Source organism: Aphanomyces astaci, assembly GCF_000520075.1.
Source record: "Aphanomyces astaci strain APO3 unplaced genomic scaffold supercont1.92, whole genome shotgun sequence".
Taxonomy (NCBI): domain Eukaryota; phylum Oomycota; class Saprolegniomycetes; order Saprolegniales; family Verrucalvaceae; genus Aphanomyces; species Aphanomyces astaci.
The window spans coordinates 18,799-37,669 of NW_009798355.1; the positions used below are offsets into that span (position 1 = coordinate 18,799).

The following is an 18,871-nucleotide window of genomic DNA, read 5'->3' on the forward strand; positions in this document are numbered from 1 at the left end:
GCCCCTGTGGAGGCCGAGGAAGGCCTGCAGCAAGGCACTGGAAAATCAAGAAATCTACACCATGGAAATGGTTGCACTGTCTGTCCACGTAGAATGTCAATTGTTTGCAATATGGTGCGCGTCGTCTATAAACTACCAATTTTTCACAAAATTTTCTGACTTGTTAATGGAATTCGCAAGGTGAGCCACCTTGCTCCTTTTTAATATCCAATCAGAGTCCATCACACCTTGCTTCTTACTACGTAGTACACACGATTGGCTATAACACTGACAGAAGAGGTTACAATTTTGAACTTTGAATTTTGTAGAGCTTTATGTGATGCTGCTCCAAAGAATTGTGCACTGATGAGTGCACTCCGACTATGTCCAATGTGGTTCTCCCCTTACAGCTAACATTATGTTGTGCGCTCGGTTGGGTCGCAATGTCGTGGTGGCTCTGGTGGGCCAACGCGGTGGCGCAAGAGGTCTTGGTAGCACCCATCGCAAACGCAAAGTGCTAAAGCAGCAACTTCAGCACTTGCGATGGGTGCCACCAAGACGTCTTTCGCCACCGCCCGCGCAACCACGTGATCACACCGGCAGGGAGGTGTACGGCACCGACACGGGCTAGAAGGTGGAATGAGGGATGGCCAATTTCATTGGGTTAGTAGGCAAACGAGACCTGTTAGAATTGACCGAGTCCTGAATACCACATCACATGATCTTGCTCTCATACGCAGCCTACATAATTATCTCAATGCTCCTTGCATCAACCGCCATCACAGGAGTATAATATATCCCACACGGCGTGATGAATCTACGAAGCGATTTTCGTGATTTCACGGCATCTGATTGGACAAAATTGGACAATTTTGAATTCGCAAGGTGACCTGCCTTGCGAATTCCAAAAAGAGACAGACACATGAAAAATAAAAATCATCAATACAAACTTGAAGATATATTTAATTGAAACTATACAATTTCAGAATTATTTATGGAATTCGCAAGGTGGTTCACCTTGCGCTCCATACAAAATTGCCTAATATTTCACCTTGATTTTCTGGTTAATGAAAAATTATCTGTCTGATCCAAAATTTGGAGAATTCACAAGCCCAATTTCGCGTTTATCGGCAAAAAATATAAAAGTGGTTCAAGGGATCCTGAAAGTTGGCAAGAAACTCAGAATCGTCGAGTTTCTTTCAAAATCTGTTTAATCAAAAATAGGGGCACCCTAACTGTAAATTAAATATTTTGTACCGAAGTATTTTTGGTGAATCTCAAGGCAAGCGGTATAAACCACGTGTTTTATACTCCGTTTTAAACGATAAAATTGCCTATTTCACCTTGCTTTTTCTGGTTAATGACTTCTATTTCGTATTCATTACTCAAAATTTCAGCAAGTTGAGACGTAGAATCGATAGATCTCAATGTGGTGAAGAAATTCTACGTCTCAGATTCAAAGTTGGTGATGAATTGGTCCTGAAATAGATATTTAATCTAGCGGTACTACGTAGTATTTTACATGGGCGTTTGATATTTGGCCATACGGGTGGCCGCTGAGATGTATCTTGCTTTTTGTATGTGACTCATATCCGTATATAATATCCGGAGGCAGTTGGGAGCTTTAACCGCCCACTCCGCAGTAGTGATAAAACGCATGAAATCGGTATTTAACGTATTGGTTTTGGGTTTAACTACGTTAAATGTACGTTAAATAATAAAACCTCCACTCTTCGATTTGGCCAGTTGGAAGTTTTTGGATGACGTGCACCATGCAACTTTTTTTTCGGAGAATGGCCATAATTCCTTCGTTTTTGAATCCTAAAAAGTCCTAATTTGTAGGCAACTTTCAGGGCAAATCCACCAATTATCGACATGCGACGTATTTCGCACAATTGAGCTGTACAGCTCATTTATCCGTACATACGCCATTTCTTTTAGAGTACGATGGCGAGTCGTGTTTTGGTTATTTATTTGTGCATTCCTAATATAAAAACACCGTTGGAGATGCTCTTCGAGCATCTCCAACGGTGTTTTTATTTCTATTTCAATTCGAAGTTACGGATATAGAATAGAAACTCTTGCACTATCCGGAGGGTTTGTTGCTATTTCACGCGAAAATAGATATTCTGTGGGAAGTAATTTCTAAAAAGTCCGGATAATGCCAAAATAGCAACCGTAAAAACGAAGTTTGACATGCTTTATCAATAGGTTAGAAATTACCGTTGGAGATGCTCTAAGTAGTTTAAAATGTTTGGATCGCGTTTTACTTGATCTAAGTATTGGATATTCTAGCCTGCAGGACCTACAGTGCAGGTCCTTACCGATGGTTTGTCGCAGAGCCATTAGCGGGGGCGTTCTCATCGACGGAACCACCCGGAACAGCGAAATCAATCCCAATTCCGCAAGATACCTTTGGGGTCATGCCATTGTACCGCTGTGGAAGCTTTGGCAGCCATGATGATACCTATAGTAACAGCGTGTCTTGCTTGGGCATGGCACGGCTCGAGTGCTTTCATGTACGAGGAGAGGCTGCGGAACTTCATGGCGGAGCTTCATAGCTGTAGCTAGGCATAACTATCATGCTTCTGGTCAATCTCCATGTTCCTACTACTCGTATGACCTAGCGCACCTAGTGCTTGGACCACCGCTGCCGGGAATTTTTGCTCACATTGGTGTTTTTTGTTAAAATTAGTATGTAAGTATATGCCACTTTTGATTGGATCAGTTTGTCCAATCCGTGTGCGCTGAAAACCTCAAAACACGATGGACCAAAAACTGTAGCCAACCATGTGGAAGCAGAAAACAGGACCAAAGTGCGATGAAATTACGACAATTTACTAATACAGTAGTACTCCGGAGTACAGTGCGCATCATCTGAAGAAGCCTGTAATTTCTGCAAAAATGGTTCAATTCAGAAAATGATAAGGATAAAGTGCAAGGAGGTATTAATAAATCCTACGCTTGAATTGCCATCCACAACGTCATGTTATCGCGCAACAATTGCATGATCAACGTTGTGTCCCGGTAGTTGTCTTCCGAGAGCATGTCCAATTCGCCCATAGCATCGTCGAACGACTGCTTGGCCATCAGGGCGCCGCGGTCGGGGGCGTTCAGAATCTCGACGTAAAACACCGAGAAATTCAGCGCCAGACTCAAACGGAGGGGGTGCGTGGGGGGTAACTCCGCCGACATGAGGTCCCTCGCCTTCTCGTAGCTCTCCAAGGCCAGATTGGCGCTGGTCCCGTCATCCGATGACGGCGCGATTTCTGCCAAGTAGCGATAGTAATCGCCCTTCATCTTATGGTAAAACGCTTGGCTTTCAATATTGGACGCCTTGGGCAGCAAATGATCGTCGATCATGGCCACGATGTCATGGCACAGCGTTCGCACTTCGTCCTCAATGCGTTGAATGTAGGCCTGCGTCGTCGCTGCTTGTTGGGTGTCTTGGGTTTTCATTTGAATGTTGCGCAGCACCCGCCACGCCGACCGACGTGTGCCCATTTCGTTTTTGAATACCACAGCAATCAAGTTGCCTTCGTCCGACGACAACTCGTTGTCGAAATTCGTGGCCACCGCTTTCATGTGACCCGCCATTTCATCGTAACGTTCGGCTTCTTCCGCGAGTCGGGCCAAAAAGATCAGCGAACTTCGATCCATCTTGAAGGGCAAATTGGGAAATGGGGCATTCTCGAGCTGCCACCTAAGCGGAATGGGAATGCAGGTTGCCTTTCCCCCTCATTCTTTGAAAACGAATATTGTGGACACTCACGAAGTCAATAACGAAGGGAACACCATCCGGAGCTACGGTACATTGCACACGAACCGAGTCCTTGGAAAAATAGTACTTACTACTAACGCTAGTGGGGGAAAGCACGTGGATTAGAAACCATATGGTGCACTCCATCTATAAACCACCTATCTTTTCACACCTCACGGGGGGCTCATGGGGGGGCGCTATTACGCTGCAGGAGTATACAATTAATACTTCAATATCAAGTAAGTTTACTAGTACTTCAAAGTATTTAACCGAAAGTATAAATAGGCATGGAATCGACAGAACAGGATACAAGAGGTTGTGTGCGTAAATCTGAGTTTTATGGGTTTATCTGTTAGGTCGACCACGCTGCTGGAATATGTTAGGAGCAGTAATGTCAAATCGTGGCAAGCATTGACAAATCCGGAATCTTATACTTCGAAGTACTACTTACGTCGGATGTGTCCTTTCTGGTGACATACTTGCGACGTTAGCATCACTGGAGCGAAAATTTGGAGGTTTGCGGCCTGTTGGCAAAAGGGCTTGCATGGCACATGTCAATAAGGAACGGGTGGTTACGAATTGAGTTTTAAACACAGAGGGGGATGGGCAGGAAAATGCGAAGCAACTGATTCGAACGTTTCTTCGAGTTGATCTTGTCCATTCATATTCTGATCAAGTTACTCATACCAGTCTGTCATATTTTCTATTCTTACGTACCTACGGTTTGGTTTCGACATACTACGTAGTAAGTCACTGTGAGTACTGTACTTCGAGGTAATAAGAGGATGTCCAAAGAAGGTAGAGGGGGGTGAAACACTGATAAAGGGATGGATTTGTAGGCTGTTCTGTGAAGAGTCACGTCACAAACATAGCTTTTTGCAGGAAATACCAAGAATGGTATTATTGCTCTGTCCAATCGAATCACGCCGACCAAACCGTTCACGCATCGCTCCCATTGGTCAATCAATTTACTCTTCGTTGATTGGCTACATTGTTTTTTTATTTTTGACTTGGTGCTTACTGCGGAATGAAAATATTACCAGTAAGTACTATTATTAATATTAATAATAGTAGTACTTTTAATATTTTAATATTAAAAGTACACAGTATACTATTAAAATAGTACCTCGAAGTACTCAGTATTAATACTTCGAAGTACATTTTACAGTTAATCGAAATAGTACTGGTAATTCTCTTCGTTACTGTAATATAGCCAATCAATGCCCAGAGTGATTTCATTATCCGTATAACGTTATTTTGGATTCGTCAAGGGAGATGGAATTGGTGTGGAGCGAAGGAGACACCAAGCGCGTGCCGCTGGACGATGCAGTGACGCATCTGAAGGCCGCGCGCGCTTCGAGTGGGAAGTCCATACGGTCGCTTCTTCAAGGCTCGTCCGTTCAGGTTGGTGCGAACTCAGGTGCGGCCACACCATCCCTTCTTCCTCTTAAACGGAGGTGATGCTGGCTGTAGAACCCGAGGCAAATACCAAGCGAGCGAAGTACCTGGAGACCCGTCGTCAGTACCTCCAGCGTATACAAGAAGAGAAGGAGTACAACAAGATGCTGGGCAAACTCTCCAAGCCCAAACGAGACAGCGAAATGCAGAAGGAAATGAAGTCGGTCACCCAGCACGTGTCGATCGGGGTCAACATGATTGCGGCCATGGCCACTGCGTTCTTTGTCGCGTACTACATCTCCCGCAGTGTCACAGAAAGCGAAACCACGGTATGTAGTAGAATAGGAATGATACGTACTAGTGGAGAAGGTAGCTTATGGGATGCTAGCGATTGCTGGCTGGATTGGCTGGGGCCATCAGCATGATGATGGTCGAGATGGTGTTGTATATGGCCCGAGCAACCAAACAAGAAGAGTTGGCTCGCATTATGCGTAAACATGATACGTAATTGACTCGACACGTGCCTCATCTACGATTAGCTACGGCAACAACGTCGACAGTCGAAATCAAAGCTAACGTTATTACGCTCAAAACCGCAACGCCTTCTAGCCTTATTTAATCTGCCATCGAACCCTTTGTTATGATATACTGTGGTGCTGGCACTTTCATAGCTGCCGCATACTTCTATTGCACTATACGTGCTTAGGTAGTCGTGGAAGTACTGTACAGTATGCTCACCATATAGGCTGATGTTAACATCCATCACTCTAAGGAATGCATGTCATGGTGCAACCAATCAGACGGGGCACGCGTCGAAAGGCATGCATTCTGATGGTGCACGCACGAAAAATGTATGTATTTCCAATATGTACCATATCGTCAACATTGCTTGTTTTGAGTTGTACTATGCTGGGCTACCACATGCAAGTAGACACTACGCTTTCAGACCCCATGCATCCACATCGATGCAGTATCCACCCCCACGCTAATTCCGTCGATAATCCACGGCTCAAGCGAGTACGATGGCCAATGTCGTCGCCGTTTACCCTGGTGATCTTGTCTTCCGAATTGATGGGGACTGTGGGGTCGTATCAACATGGCATCGTCGTCGACATGCTGCCGTTCTTGGCATTTGACCCGAAACGGCTCCAAAAGGATAAGGCCCTCACACACAAGATGCTGACAGTCGCTGGCGTGCATAAAGTGCTCTCGACGTGGCTGACAACGTTCGGGTTCGACCGGCTCCGTCTTTTGTTTGACCGGCTTGGCTACATGCGGTTTCTGGTGGCGTCGGACGCAGTGTACTTTGGCAACTATCCCCTCCTGGACGCCCTACACACGTCGTTCACGTTGTCCTCATTTCGCGGCAACTTCCTCGACCTGGCTGCGCTCGCAAATGACTTGGAGATGGTTCGATATTTGCACGAACGTGGCCACAACGGCTGCACCACGGCTGCCATGGATGCTGCTGCCAAATGCGGAAACGTTAACATGGTGGAATACCTCGACACCCATCGAAGCGAAGGCTGTACCGCGCACGGTTTGGCCCTGGCTACCATTCATGGACACACTGCTGTGGCGCGATACCTTCAAGACAAAGGACTGGCCAAGTATGAAAAGAACTGGCTCATGGCTGCTCTGCAACGCATGCGGACGCGCCAAAACTAACAGAGTAGTAATGAACCAATTAATCGCTTATTGCGGTCGTGGTAAAGTAGTTACTTCACGTACTAGTACTAGCGTTGTGTGTGTCGACATCGCAGCACATTTTGCAACAATTGGGTCGACAGTCTTTGTTTGGACAAGAACTTCGGTGTAGTACTGTATGTACTACTGTACGTATTATTAATAATAGTATTAATAGTACGTGGCATGCTAGTTGTGGAAAATGGGAGGGAAATATTGGAAAAGAAAAAACAGATACAGGACCACTAGGATTACTACTAGACAACGGGTAAATGGATGATCCATGTACCAGGCAGGGTAAGTGATTACATACAGTCAAGAACATGCTTGAAAGTTCGTTGCAATTTTCTTGCCCATCCACTTCCATCCATTGAGCGGCTCGTACATGTCGCCGATACAGTAGTTTGCTGACGCATGTTAATAAGCAGTGGACAAACGCACTGGTTAACGAGTACTAGTACCCGGTACAGCCTGTAGCCATCCATCCCAAACGTATCATCGATACATTTGATGCTAATCTTACTACAGTACAGTAGGACTTCAATTTATCGACAAGCGAAAAAAACTTGCACTTACAGTTAGCCTCCAGAAGCATAGTTGCAGTAAGGGCAAAGGGGATGGATCAAGGATGACGGTAAGTACATTAACGTTACTTTGATTATCGAGACGAGGCGGAAAGATCATCGCTTTATACCACCAGCGCATTTTGTATCAATTGAACGTTATAAGTTAGTGAAAAATAGATTTGATTATTTCATGGGAATGATGACATGTGCTGGCTGGCATCTTGTGAACTCATTGTCAAACTTGCCAACTACATCTTCAACATGGACCGAGACACCTTGATCTTTTTGGCCCGCCTTGCCGAAGTAGCCGAGCGATATGGCGAAATGATGGACCACATGAAGGCTGTGGCAGTAAACTTTGAAGACGAATTATCAACCGAGGATGGCAACTTGATTGCCGTGGCGTTCAAAAACGAAATGGTAAGTCGTCGGGCTGCGTGGCGAGTGATTCAAGCCATGGAATCCAATGCGAAAGACCTTGACCAAGCGGCAGCTATCCACGCGTATCGTCTAAACATTGAAGGCGAAGTGCGCGAGTTGGGCCAGGAAGTGTTGGCTACGATCGACGATCACATTTTGCCCAAGACCACGTCGGTCGAAAGCCAGGCATTTTTCCACAAGATGAAAGGCGACTATTACCGGTACATGGCCGAAATAGACACCCAAAGCAACAACGAAAGCGCCAAGCTGGGGCTGGCCAGCTATGACAAGGCGTGGTCCGTTGTGACGACAGAGTTGCCCCCCACGCACCCCCTTCGCCTCGGGTTGGCCCTCAACTTCTCCGTGTTTTACTCGGACATTATGAACTCCCCCGACCGAGCTATTCAATTGGCCAAGCAGTCCTTTGACGATGCCATTGAAGACTTGGAGGCCCTATCGGAGGACAACTACCGTGACGCGACGTTGATTATGCAAATGCTTCGTGACAACGTGACGCTGTGGTTGTCGAGTGCCGCGTAGATGGATATAAGCTAAATTGATTTCTTGGCTCGTATTGTGTGCGATTGCATGTTGTTCAAAGCCGTCACCCTGGTTAAAGTAATCCCATTCAGCATGATGAGGATGCTTGTTTTTGCTAATGCTCAAGGATGTAGGTGTCAAGTTGCAGGTATGATATGGTGCATAACGCCAGACAGACAAGTACCTGCGTTAACTACGAGTTCTCAACACGAGTATATTATTTGGACTAGAAAGTTGTGGTCTGTCTGGGGGATATACTGTGCGGAACCCCCCCTGATCGCAACTTTCAAGTTCGAACCCCATTGCAGCCACATCGCCAGGGCTCTCTCAGCCCCATCAATCCACACTCTGGCGGCCATCGTCTGAGGCCTATTGCGACAAATTTGACCGGTCGTCAGAGTGAGGGGGCATAACATACATATGTAATTGAACACGATCGTGGTAGTCGGGGTGTACGCGAAAAATCAATGGAGGGGGCTGGGGGATAGAGTGCAAAGAAGAATGTTCGCGTATTAGGCAAATGCCAGGCAATCTTGTCCATCCATTTGTTCCTCGATGTGTGGATCGATGGAACGGACAGATAGCACAAACAATGCGACTACCATCGGATTCGAACTTGGACGTTGTGATCAGGGGGCGGTCCGCACAGTGTATTCCCCTGATCACAACTGCCACGTCATTAAACTACCATAAAGGACACGCCAACTACGTTCGATATGGTATTCGTTGAAGGTACATACATAACTTTAGGACCTACCGGTATTTATTTGGTAGGTTCGGGGGGCCTCCACTGGGGGGTGCACAACAACCGTTGCTTTTGGAGGGGGATGGGGAACAAGATTTCCAGGAACGTTCGCGCATTCTTCCAATCTTATCCGTAGGTTCACCAACTCTACTCGAAATTGATTTTTTTAACCCTATAGGACGGAAACTACTACTACGAAGTGCCAAAAATAGATGTTTCGGAAGTAAAGTACAATAAACTGAATAGATGATTTTCATGCGCGCTAACTCGGAGTAAGTATCGATCGATATAATACCGGGACCGTGTAGACCCCATCAGGTGCAGCAGGTTGACACTCTGCATTTCTCATACATTAGTGCTTTATGCAGTTTGAGAGGAAGGAGGGGGATAGGGAACCTACATTCCAAGTCGAGTGTTGGTCGTTGTATGCGAATTGATTTCCCATTTTGAAATTTGCCAACTACATCTTCAACATGGACCGAGGCACGATGATCTTTTTGGCCCGCCTTGCCGAAGAAGCCGAGCGTTACGACGAAATGGCAGAACATATGAAAGCCGTGGCCGTAAACTTTGAAGACGAACTATCGACGGAGGAAGGCAATTTGATTGCTGTCGCGTTCAAGAACGAAATTTCCAGCCGTCGGGCTGCGTGGCGAGTGATGCGTGCGATTGAAGCGAAGGTCGACGACCCTAAGAAGGCGGCTGCTATCCAATCGTACCGACAAAACATTGAGCAAGAAGTGCGCGACTTGAGCCAGGAGATGGTGGGCATCCTCGACGATCACATTCTTCCCAAGGCGACCGCAGTGGAGGGCGAGGCGTTCTACCACAAGATGAAAGGCGACTACTACCGATACATGGCCGAAATAGACACCCAAAGCAACAGCGGAAGCGCCAAGCTCGCGCTGGCTAGCTATGACAAGGCGTGGTCCCTCATGACGACAGAGTTGCCCCCCACGCACCCCCTTCGGCTCGGGTTGGCCCTCAACTTCTCCGTGTTTTACTCGGACATTATGAACTCCCCCGACCGAGCTATTCGACTGGCCAAACAGTCCTTTGACGATGCCATTGAAGAACTGGACGCCTTGTCAGAAGACAATTACCGCGACACGACGCTGATTATGCAACTGCTTCGCGACAACGTCACGCTGTGGTCTGCGCAGGACGAGGAGTAGAAAGTAACAAAAAAATACGATGTTCCAGCGTCGAATTCAATGCTGTTTTGCGTTCGTTACCAGTAACTTACTCGTAGCGTTAAAGATTACCTAGTACTGTAGTAACTAACTATGCTTTACTACATAGTAGTTGCTAAGAGCATCTCCAAACGGCGTTTTTATTTCTACTAATAGTATTTCAATTCGAAGTTACGGATATATGTAGTGGTGTGTACGCTAGGGTTGTTATTTCACGCGAAAATAGAAATTCTGCGGGACGAAATTTCTAAAAAATCCGGATAGTGCCAAGATAGCAATCGAAAAACGAATTAACTACTACTAGTAATAGGTTAGAATTTACCGTTGGAGATGCTCTAAACCTCTCGAATTTCCAGTCACTTGATATGATGTAGTCTGACGAAAACGTCGTGATGGAGACAACCAAACCACACTTATTCGCAACTGGACTAGCAATTATAACATTTTCATCGTAGTATCTTTACGTATTATAACGGGTTATAACATTTCTATATTAGTATAATAGCAAAAATTCACAATAGCATACGTGTGGTGATTTTTGAACCAATCACAGACCACCACTGCCGAAGGAGCGGCGGGATCATCATGACAGGAACGATTCGCGAAGGCGTGGAGATTAGCCTGAATGAGCACCGGTTCCTGACGTACAAGCTGCTGGAATCGCTCTCCCACACCAGCGCCAATGTGAACCCCGCGATGCTGCGCTCCACGAACGACTACTTTGACATGGTCGTGGCCAAGGACAAGCAGCTCCTTCGCACTGTCAAGCAGCGTACGACCTTCCCCACATCCCACATCTCTTCACACGAGACATAGTGAACCAGCACCAAACCGCACAAAAGGAGCTGGATGCCCTCAAAGCACAGATTGCCGACAAGGAACAAAAGATCGTCCGCTACGCCAAGGAACTACGATCCGGGTACAAACATGATGCACGACAGACGACACCCCGTGTCGCCCTTCGATCTTCCCGTGCCAAAACCACCACTTACACTCGTCTACTCGTAGCCAGCAGTCCATCGCGAGCGTCTTGGCCAAACACCGACGGACGTTGACTCAGTGCGCGCAGGACGCGGCATCGAAAGTGGTGCTGGATCCATTGGACATCGTCGCCTATGCGCACAAGATCGCCGGTTCAACCAGCGCACCGCCCAATTGGCAGCCAGAGGTACATCCTCCATAACCTTCCCCCTCCATCGTTGTATTTCCTGGGGTGTAGTTCCGCTGATTGGCTTTGATATATGTGTTGTTGTGTAGTACCCAATGTTTGGCTTTGTCCCGCCGGCGCCGACGCCAGAGATGATGCGCGCTGGCGTACTCAGTCGCGGCAGTACGTCTCGTGCTACCTATTTCGCCGTTGTGCTGGTTCCTTCAACATCATTCAATCCTGATATATATTTATATATATTGTCGGATATTCTAGTTATTGAAGCCACTGTGACAAAAGAATCCAGTTATGAGGCGTTCAAGAAGGGTCAACAGGCCGACCTCGCCAGTCCACTGGTCGAAGGCGGCGTTGGCGGCGCGATTTCGTATGCAAGTTTGGGTGGCGGTGCCGCTGACAACGGGTTAATACCTGGCTGGAAGGAAGGGTATGCTGTAAAGATCCATATTATATATATATATTTGTGTTTATAGTGATTGATTTAACTCTCTAATGGTGCTATCGTTTGGATTTCGTTTGGACAGGGAAGTGGAACTATCAGTGGAAGCGTTAGTGAAATTGCGTGGCCTCAGTGTCTTTGCGGTATGTGGTCATAATATATATCGACGATACCTATTTGTTGTATGAATGATAGGAGTACGACGTGGCGCTGCCAGGACACTTGCGACCTACCGACCCCATTCCCGCCGACGCTTTGGAAGCATTGCGGGTTAAAGTGGAGGCGCAACGGAAGCGCAAAGCTGAGCGTACGACAACTAGTTTTTATATTTGGTCAATATGTATTATATATATATATATTATATATGGTCACCAGGACTTATCACTTTTATCCGTCTTATATATCAACACATGTAAATATTGATCACAACGTTTTTCGTAGATGCCGCGGCTAACAACGGTCCAGATGCAAAGAAATTCAAGCAAGGAGACGCTGAGAGCAGCTCGAGCTCGAGCGACAACGGGTCTATATATATATATATATATATATATATATTCACATCGTGATGTATGTGTAGGGCCTCGTCCGACGAAGAGAGCGAGGAAAGCGAAGCGGAAAAGGTCCAAACTATTCGATGGTCGCTGTCGGACGATGAAGACAGCGACGACTAAATCAGCTCTAGCTCTTGCCGAGAACTTGCAACTAGTTAGTATACATACAGATGGCCAAATTAAGAGTAGTAGGATCGGTGAACGAGCCAATTAAATTGCAGGAAACCATACTCAACATCGAACTAGAGTGCGAAACCTAAATTCGTGTCAATACAATCACCACCAGACAACACATTTACATACAAAATTCATAGTCCAACGAATCGATCGATGAGAGATTTGGCGGATCAAGTGGGGTAAAAGGACAAACTCCATTCGTCGGTGGCATCTAACAATATTGACACCGTCGTCATATTCGATATTCCATGGGCAGTTAGCCGCGTGCGCCTTCTATTTTTAACCCTAAAACTAACTGCACACGCACGAAACGGGCTTGGTTGGGTACTTGGTACCATTGACGTGCTACGTACATACAGAAGCATGGTGAGCGGGTTCCGTATGCTAGGCGTGGCCGTCGCCTTGCACCCTGCATCCTCGACCAGTTCCAATCCTGCTACTGCTTGCAAAACCATGGCAGAATCGACTTGTGCATTGCTGAATGCCGATCTCACGCCTTTTGCCACGCAATCTACGCTCACCTTGTCAGCTACGTCGACCACGACGGCGAAATCGGCTCTCAGTGTGAGTCCCCTCTCCAAAAACACGATATAAAATGCTGTTAGAGGTGTTGGAATGTGCGCTTTGACATCTATATCTCCCCTTCATGTGTTTGCTTGTGTTAATCAAACCCTGGGGGATGATTGTACGATGAACCCCCAAACAACGAAATGACTAACTAGCTATTCACTTCGTCGGGGGCGACGACTAGGTCGACACATTGGTCGATGGGGCTGAAGCATACTCCAAGGCGGCAACGCAAACCCTCGTCAATCAAGTCGACGCCATCCGCGGCTACGATCAAAATTGGTTCCGAACGTCCTTGCGTACGTACCCAGCCCAGAGTCGTCGTGTGTATAATCCATGTTGTCCCGTATTCATATATATATATATATATATATATATATATACAGTATACAAGGTACTACCGATTTGCCACGGTGGAAAATAATCCTCGTGGTTTTGTATGCATACATGGTAAGAGTTAGCATGACGTCTCCTCGTATGCAACATATAATTCGTACCGAGCCCATTTATTGGTTGGTCCATGCTGTCCTGTAGCATACAGTATACTAGTATGTATATATTATATATTATATATACATGTATATGATGATATGGAGTGCACATCAAAATAATCCTCCTGGTCGTGTATCCACATTCGTCATCGCTGCAATAGAGTGTTTCTTATATTAATATATACTTTTGAATTATGTATAATATATATATATATATATATATATGATATATGTGTGCGTTTAGATTTGATGGCCATGTGGGGGTGTGCGTCGACGCTCACGGACGCAGACAAGGAGCGTTGTGTTGGTCCAAGTACGGTACCCATTATACTGCTCATATTATACTTAACATACGCGACAACGACAAATATCCCGATAGCGTTATACCCATTCCAGCACTTTTACATATACAGTAGTACCTCATGGCATTATATATCATGTAGACGACCCGTACGCAGCGATGGATACCACGGGCAAGGCGTGTGTGCAAGTGATGGGGCCTGGCAACTGCTCCGCCCTTGGCCTTTGCGAGCGCAAATCGACTTGCTACTGGCCTCCTCCAGTGGACAACCGCGAGCCGTACTTTAGTCAAGCTGAGCTGGATGCTGCCACGCAATGGGTACATGCTGGGTATGTACAAATGTTCAGTATAATGTGGGGCCATATATACATATCTCGGCTCAAAAAGCGATGCTGTTTTGAGTTGTCAGTTGGAGTCCATTTGTCATGAATGTGTGGAGAACCTTGACGTAGTTTAGTAGTAGTAGTACGTACGCCGGGAGTCATTGATTGATGCACTCGACGACGTATGTATATATAATTATGTGACACTGTTCCAGAAAGAATCCAAGCATGATGGGGACTTACTTGTAGGTACATGGAGTCGTTTGTCCCGTTTGTGATCCCAGGGCTGTTCTTGTCGATGGTCGTGCTGGTGGCCACGACAGCGTTCGTCACGTGTCGATGTTGCCTTGGCCGGTGCTACGGCTCCAGCCCCTTCAAGCACGGGTACAGTACTACGAGCGTATTTATTTGTCGTACCTTTGCACTACGCAGCAATTCAATGTGAACGATTTATTAATATTCCGATTGTATAATTATATTGATTTATATATATATATATTGTATTCCCGTTTGATATAGTTTCATGGTGCAGATCAACGACAAATACGCTACCGCATTTGTCGTCGTCGTCAACCCTTGATATCTCCCTGATGGACGTTTGATGTTTGGGTACATATATATTCGCATCGTTCATCGTTGAATTTGATGAACATTGTTATATTAGCTACTCCAAGTGCGGCAAAGTCGTGCCGGCGCTAATTTTCGTGTTTTTTTCGCTCGTGATTGCCGGGCTCACGGCCGTAGCGTGGACGCAGAACCAAATGATGTCGGACGGGGTCCAAGGAGCGTTTCAAGCGATGGACCTGACGTTTGCCAACTTGAACATCCTGTCCAGTACGTCTGAAACTAAGCATGTCAACAACTTCTAGTTGTCATTGGTTTCATGGGGGTGTCATCTCGCGCGTTGCTAAGCAATGAATATCGTAGTTGTTGTATTGTAAATTCGCTATAAATTTCCAAAGTTTGTCTAATCAATATTGAATCACACCGGAGTTGTGATTGGTTGAATATACTTGTCCTTTCTGCAAGAACCAATCAAATCCACTCAAAAATGGATCAGACAATAGCGTCGATTCGTGATTTGATTCAGCGGGGAGACGGAGTCTGGAAATTCGTATCGAATCCACAGTATAACGTTCCTGTTTGTTTGGATAGCGAATGCGTTCACGCCCGTGCGCGCCGTGCAGCAAGAGTTGAATTCGACCACGGATCGGATTAATCAAGGTATAGTACAAACATGCTACTAGTATTACATCTTCTCCTCATCCAAAGTATACATGTCCAACTAAAATGGTGGGCAAGTATGGCTTGACATTCAGGCCTTTAGTCTATCTATATATGTGTACTACTTACTACCCAACTTCACATTGTTATGTATGGTTGCGTGAATGGGATGTGTCGACGTAGTTGTCTCCAACACGGCGTGGATTCACCAAGACTTTACCACGTTGCAACAAGTCACAACGACACTCACGACCGCAATGCAAACGTCCGTGGGGCCATTTCCGGTCGGCTGCGTGCTCGGTGCCAGCCTCGTGTGCATTGCGTGTCCTCCGTCCATATGCTCGGCGTTTCCAGCTGCGTTAAATGAATGGTTGGTAGCGCTCGACACTGTCCACCAGTCGGTGGATCGAACCGCCACGACCATGCAAGACAGTATCGCCAGGTAATGCACCATGATGGCAACCGCGCAATCCATACATTTTTTTCCTCGTCAACTACAAAAAACTACCGTACTGTATCTACCTACCGGAATCGAACTCGGGACGACCTGGACATACATGATCATATGCTATTCAAATGTCAACTGGGATGAACGATATAGTACGTAGCGCCCATGGCACGATTGGAGGCGCCATGGACGCTGCGTCGTCGCTCTTGACGATGGTGCGAACGCGAGCCACCGACAGCCAAGTGAGTCTCCAGGTAGCATGGGAATCGTTCAAACTCATTGCGGCGTACCGCGTGGAAGTGGTACTCGCGGTGTTTGTGCTCGGTTTGATCGTGGCACTGTTTGGTACTGTACTGCTTGCTATCCTCGTTGTGAAAGAGGTTTGAAGGAGGCATGATGTGGTGGATGTGCAGGTGTGATGGCCATTTGTGCTGGCTTCCGCTCCAACTCGGCCCGCCTCATCAAAGCCATGCATGTTAGCTGGTACAACTAACTACTACGAATCGATGACATGCTCCTATAAATATAGAATAATATTTATATATATATTGAATATGTAGGGCTTTGGGCGCGTTTGCAAGCTTTGTGGGGTTCCTCATCTCGGCTGCCATGTTGGTCATGGCTATTCTCGGCAACGACGCATGTCATTACGTGAATGAAGTGCAGCACGACGTTGGTAAGTTCGTCGTATCACGACCAACCTATTGTCCACACCAATAATAATGTATCAGGATAAAAGTAACTAGTTACTGTGAAGGATATTCAGCTCACAAAACGATGTATTGTTGATTGATAGAGTCCCTGTGGCCGGGCCAGCTCGCCAAGTTACTCGACAGTTGCTACGCAGGGGAAAGCCCGTTGGATGCATTGGACTTGTCTTCGTCGTTGGCATTTTCGTGCTCGTTGCCGACAGACTTGGCGGTGGCCACGACAGGTCCGTCGATGCTGTCGAGCATCGAACCGCTTGTTAATCAAATGAACGGGTAGGATTGTTACGTCCCTATTTAACTGTATTCCATATAGAGGTCGTATCATCGTGTTTCCAGGGATGCAACTCATTGTACTCGTTCAGTATAAACTCACATGTGGTACTTACTGTATGTACAGCTTTGACCTGTCGACGTTTGGAGTGTCCAACTCGACGGCAGACCAGTTCATTGCGATAGCGGCGGCAACCACTCCTGGTATCACTAGGGCCAACCTTCTCACGCCGTGGGTCGTCTATAGCTTGCCGGACGCAGGTCCACTGTGCTCAACGTCCCCTTCTACGGTACATATACATAGTACCCCACTCTCTCCCCTAGCTGCGCTCTCGCCTTGTCATGTCATATGTAAAGTTGTTGCCACTATTGACTCTCGTTTTCTCCTTTCGGCAGGCGGCCATTTGCTTTATGACCAACTATTGCAATCCAACGACCACGTGCTTAACCGACTATAGCCGTGCGCACGACTACGTCGTCGCGACCGATGAAATCGCGCTGCAACTGCAGCAGCTCCAGGTACAAATCCCCCTACGTTTGGAAGTTTATAGCGAATTCAAAATAAATAAACAAATAACTCTTGTCGAGCCCTTGTTTTGTGATTTGTTTCAGTGTGTCCAATTCGAATGGTATATTTGTTGATCTGGTTTGTGATCTCACAAAACGTCTCTATTTCATATCGCTCATTCGCAAGGAATGATGCCAATGCCAAATTCCTTCATTGAAATTACACATCCAAAACACAATAATTGTATATCGACCACCCACCAATGTGATCTGACTCTGTTGGACAAATCACACATAGGGCGATTTCACGGGGTTGGCGGTCGTGCATTCGTCCACGTGGCCATTGAACCTGTCGTCCATTCGTCAAATGGCCAACACCTACACTTCAGCCCTGGTCGGCATCAGCTCTGGCTCGCTGCGCGCGCTTCAAAACGGCGCCGTGGGCAACCTACTTCTCCATATAGACCAAATGAAGTGCGCCATGCAGTGCTCGTGGCTGGCTCAAACCACGTCGCTGCTGTACACGAGTGTGTGCGCCAACCTCGTCGGGTCCACCCTCACCGTGTCCCTCTGCCTCTTTGTCATGAGTGTTTGCCTCCTTCCCATGATTGTCATGGCCGTGGTGCTGGAGAAGCGTCTTCGCGGTAAAACCAAGGTATATGTTGGCAGCAGTCCTGTTGATTAAGTTAGTGGGTTGGTTAGATTTATTTGGTATATTGTTGATATATACTGTATATATATAGCAGATCTAGCCAACGCGTTTTGGATCATAGATACGCTCGTGCTAATTCTTTGTAGGGAGCCAAGGCACCGATGGCGAGTGCTGCAGGTAGTGACAGTGAGGCCATCGACGCCGCCAAGAAATCCAATGGGCCATCGCTGCCGCCCGCCACATGTCTGTCCAAACAAGTCTAGCTGACGCTACATACGACGATAGATTTTTACATTATATTTTGCTTTGCATAGTGTTCGCGTAGATAATGAATCGCTCGTGTTTTCTGACGTGATTACTGCTGTTGTTTGGATGGTTTCGATGGAACTAGGCAGAAAGAGGTTGGTCGTCTTATTGTACCAGTGTTCAAGTCACCACCAAGCCGAATATGCAGTACAAGTTAGGGGTATACACACGATAGACGGTTTCTAAACATCCGCTATAACTACGTGTATACCTCAAGAAATTATATGGGGGGGCTACTGTCCTGGGGGGGGGTAACACCCAATGTCTTCTAAACGCCGTGTATTGTGCGTTGTTCTAGACGTTCCAAAGTTTTCTCATTTTCATTTCCCCGATATTGACAAAGACGTACGTTCTAGGTCCTTCTTTGAGTGTAGTACAGTATGCTAATTCTATATTCATCCGCACTAACGTTAAAACTGCTGCTGCAATCAGTACATTCGTACTCAATGTGTC

The 18,871-nt window shown here is 46.5% G+C and overlaps 7 protein-coding genes across 10 annotated transcripts; 6 read left to right on the forward strand and 1 right to left on the reverse strand.

Moving 5' to 3' along the window:
• Nucleotides 1-2,937: 2,937 nt before the first annotated feature.
• H257_16784 (hypothetical protein) lies at nt 2,938-3,639 on the reverse strand (the record flags this gene model as incomplete). Its single annotated transcript, XM_009845348.1, has 1 exon — nt 2,938-3,639. One exon carries the CDS (start codon nt 3,637-3,639, stop codon nt 2,938-2,940), a length of 702 nt encoding a protein of 233 aa, XP_009843650.1.
• Nucleotides 3,640-4,995: 1,356 nt separating this feature from the next.
• H257_16785 lies at nt 4,996-5,769 on the forward strand. 2 transcript variants are annotated; one of them, XM_009845349.1, is made up of 3 exons: nt 4,996-5,159; nt 5,213-5,466; nt 5,526-5,769. In XM_009845349.1, the coding sequence occupies exons 1-3, from the start codon at nt 5,015-5,017 to the stop codon at nt 5,643-5,645; spliced, it is 519 nt and encodes a 172-aa protein (XP_009843651.1). In that variant the 5' UTR covers nt 4,996-5,014; the 3' UTR covers nt 5,646-5,769. The 2 variants fall into 2 exon arrangements, with proteins under 2 accessions (XP_009843651.1, XP_009843652.1); XM_009845350.1 differs by having other exon boundaries at nt 5,213-5,769.
• Nucleotides 5,770-6,035: 266 nt separating this feature from the next.
• On the forward strand, nt 6,036-6,868 carry H257_16786 (hypothetical protein). The gene has a single exon (XM_009845351.1). The coding sequence runs from the start codon at nt 6,044-6,046 to the stop codon at nt 6,803-6,805; it is 762 nt and encodes a 253-aa protein (XP_009843653.1). The 5' UTR covers nt 6,036-6,043; the 3' UTR covers nt 6,806-6,868.
• Nucleotides 6,869-7,650: 782 nt separating this feature from the next.
• Nucleotides 7,651-8,349, forward strand: H257_16787 (hypothetical protein; the record flags this gene model as incomplete). Its single annotated transcript, XM_009845352.1, has 1 exon — nt 7,651-8,349. The coding sequence occupies one exon, from the start codon at nt 7,651-7,653 to the stop codon at nt 8,347-8,349; it is 699 nt and encodes a 232-aa protein (XP_009843654.1).
• Nucleotides 8,350-9,551: 1,202 nt separating this feature from the next.
• On the forward strand, nt 9,552-10,302 carry H257_16788 (hypothetical protein). Its single transcript, XM_009845353.1, has one exon. The coding sequence runs from the start codon at nt 9,568-9,570 to the stop codon at nt 10,267-10,269; it is 702 nt and encodes a 233-aa protein (XP_009843655.1). The 5' UTR covers nt 9,552-9,567; the 3' UTR covers nt 10,270-10,302.
• A 533-nt stretch (nt 10,303-10,835) lies between these two features.
• Nucleotides 10,836-12,734, forward strand: H257_16789. Of its 2 annotated transcripts, XM_009845355.1 has the most exons (9): nt 10,836-11,059; nt 11,104-11,206; nt 11,296-11,455; nt 11,545-11,617; nt 11,711-11,879; nt 11,977-12,034; nt 12,087-12,198; nt 12,333-12,414; nt 12,469-12,734. In XM_009845355.1, the coding sequence occupies exons 1-9, from the start codon at nt 10,873-10,875 to the stop codon at nt 12,560-12,562; spliced, it is 1,038 nt and encodes a 345-aa protein (XP_009843657.1). In that variant the 5' UTR covers nt 10,836-10,872; the 3' UTR covers nt 12,563-12,734. The 2 variants fall into 2 exon arrangements, with proteins under 2 accessions (XP_009843657.1, XP_009843656.1); XM_009845354.1 differs by having other exon boundaries at nt 11,545-11,879.
• A 181-nt stretch (nt 12,735-12,915) lies between these two features.
• H257_16790 lies at nt 12,916-18,467 on the forward strand. 2 transcript variants are annotated; one of them, XM_009845356.1, is made up of 16 exons: nt 12,916-13,183; nt 13,371-13,485; nt 13,922-13,990; nt 14,121-14,307; nt 14,551-14,685; nt 14,966-15,135; nt 15,457-15,525; nt 15,709-15,967; nt 16,134-16,318; nt 16,387-16,456; nt 16,534-16,649; nt 16,770-16,956; nt 17,081-17,243; nt 17,350-17,472; nt 17,759-18,115; nt 18,259-18,467. In XM_009845356.1, the coding sequence occupies exons 1-16, from the start codon at nt 12,983-12,985 to the stop codon at nt 18,373-18,375; spliced, it is 2,523 nt and encodes an 840-aa protein (XP_009843658.1). In that variant the 5' UTR covers nt 12,916-12,982; the 3' UTR covers nt 18,376-18,467. The 2 variants fall into 2 exon arrangements, with proteins under 2 accessions (XP_009843658.1, XP_009843659.1); XM_009845357.1 differs by lacking the exons at nt 12,916-13,183; nt 13,371-13,485 and adding an exon at nt 13,573-13,636.
• The last annotated feature ends 404 nt before the right edge of the window (nt 18,468-18,871 follow it).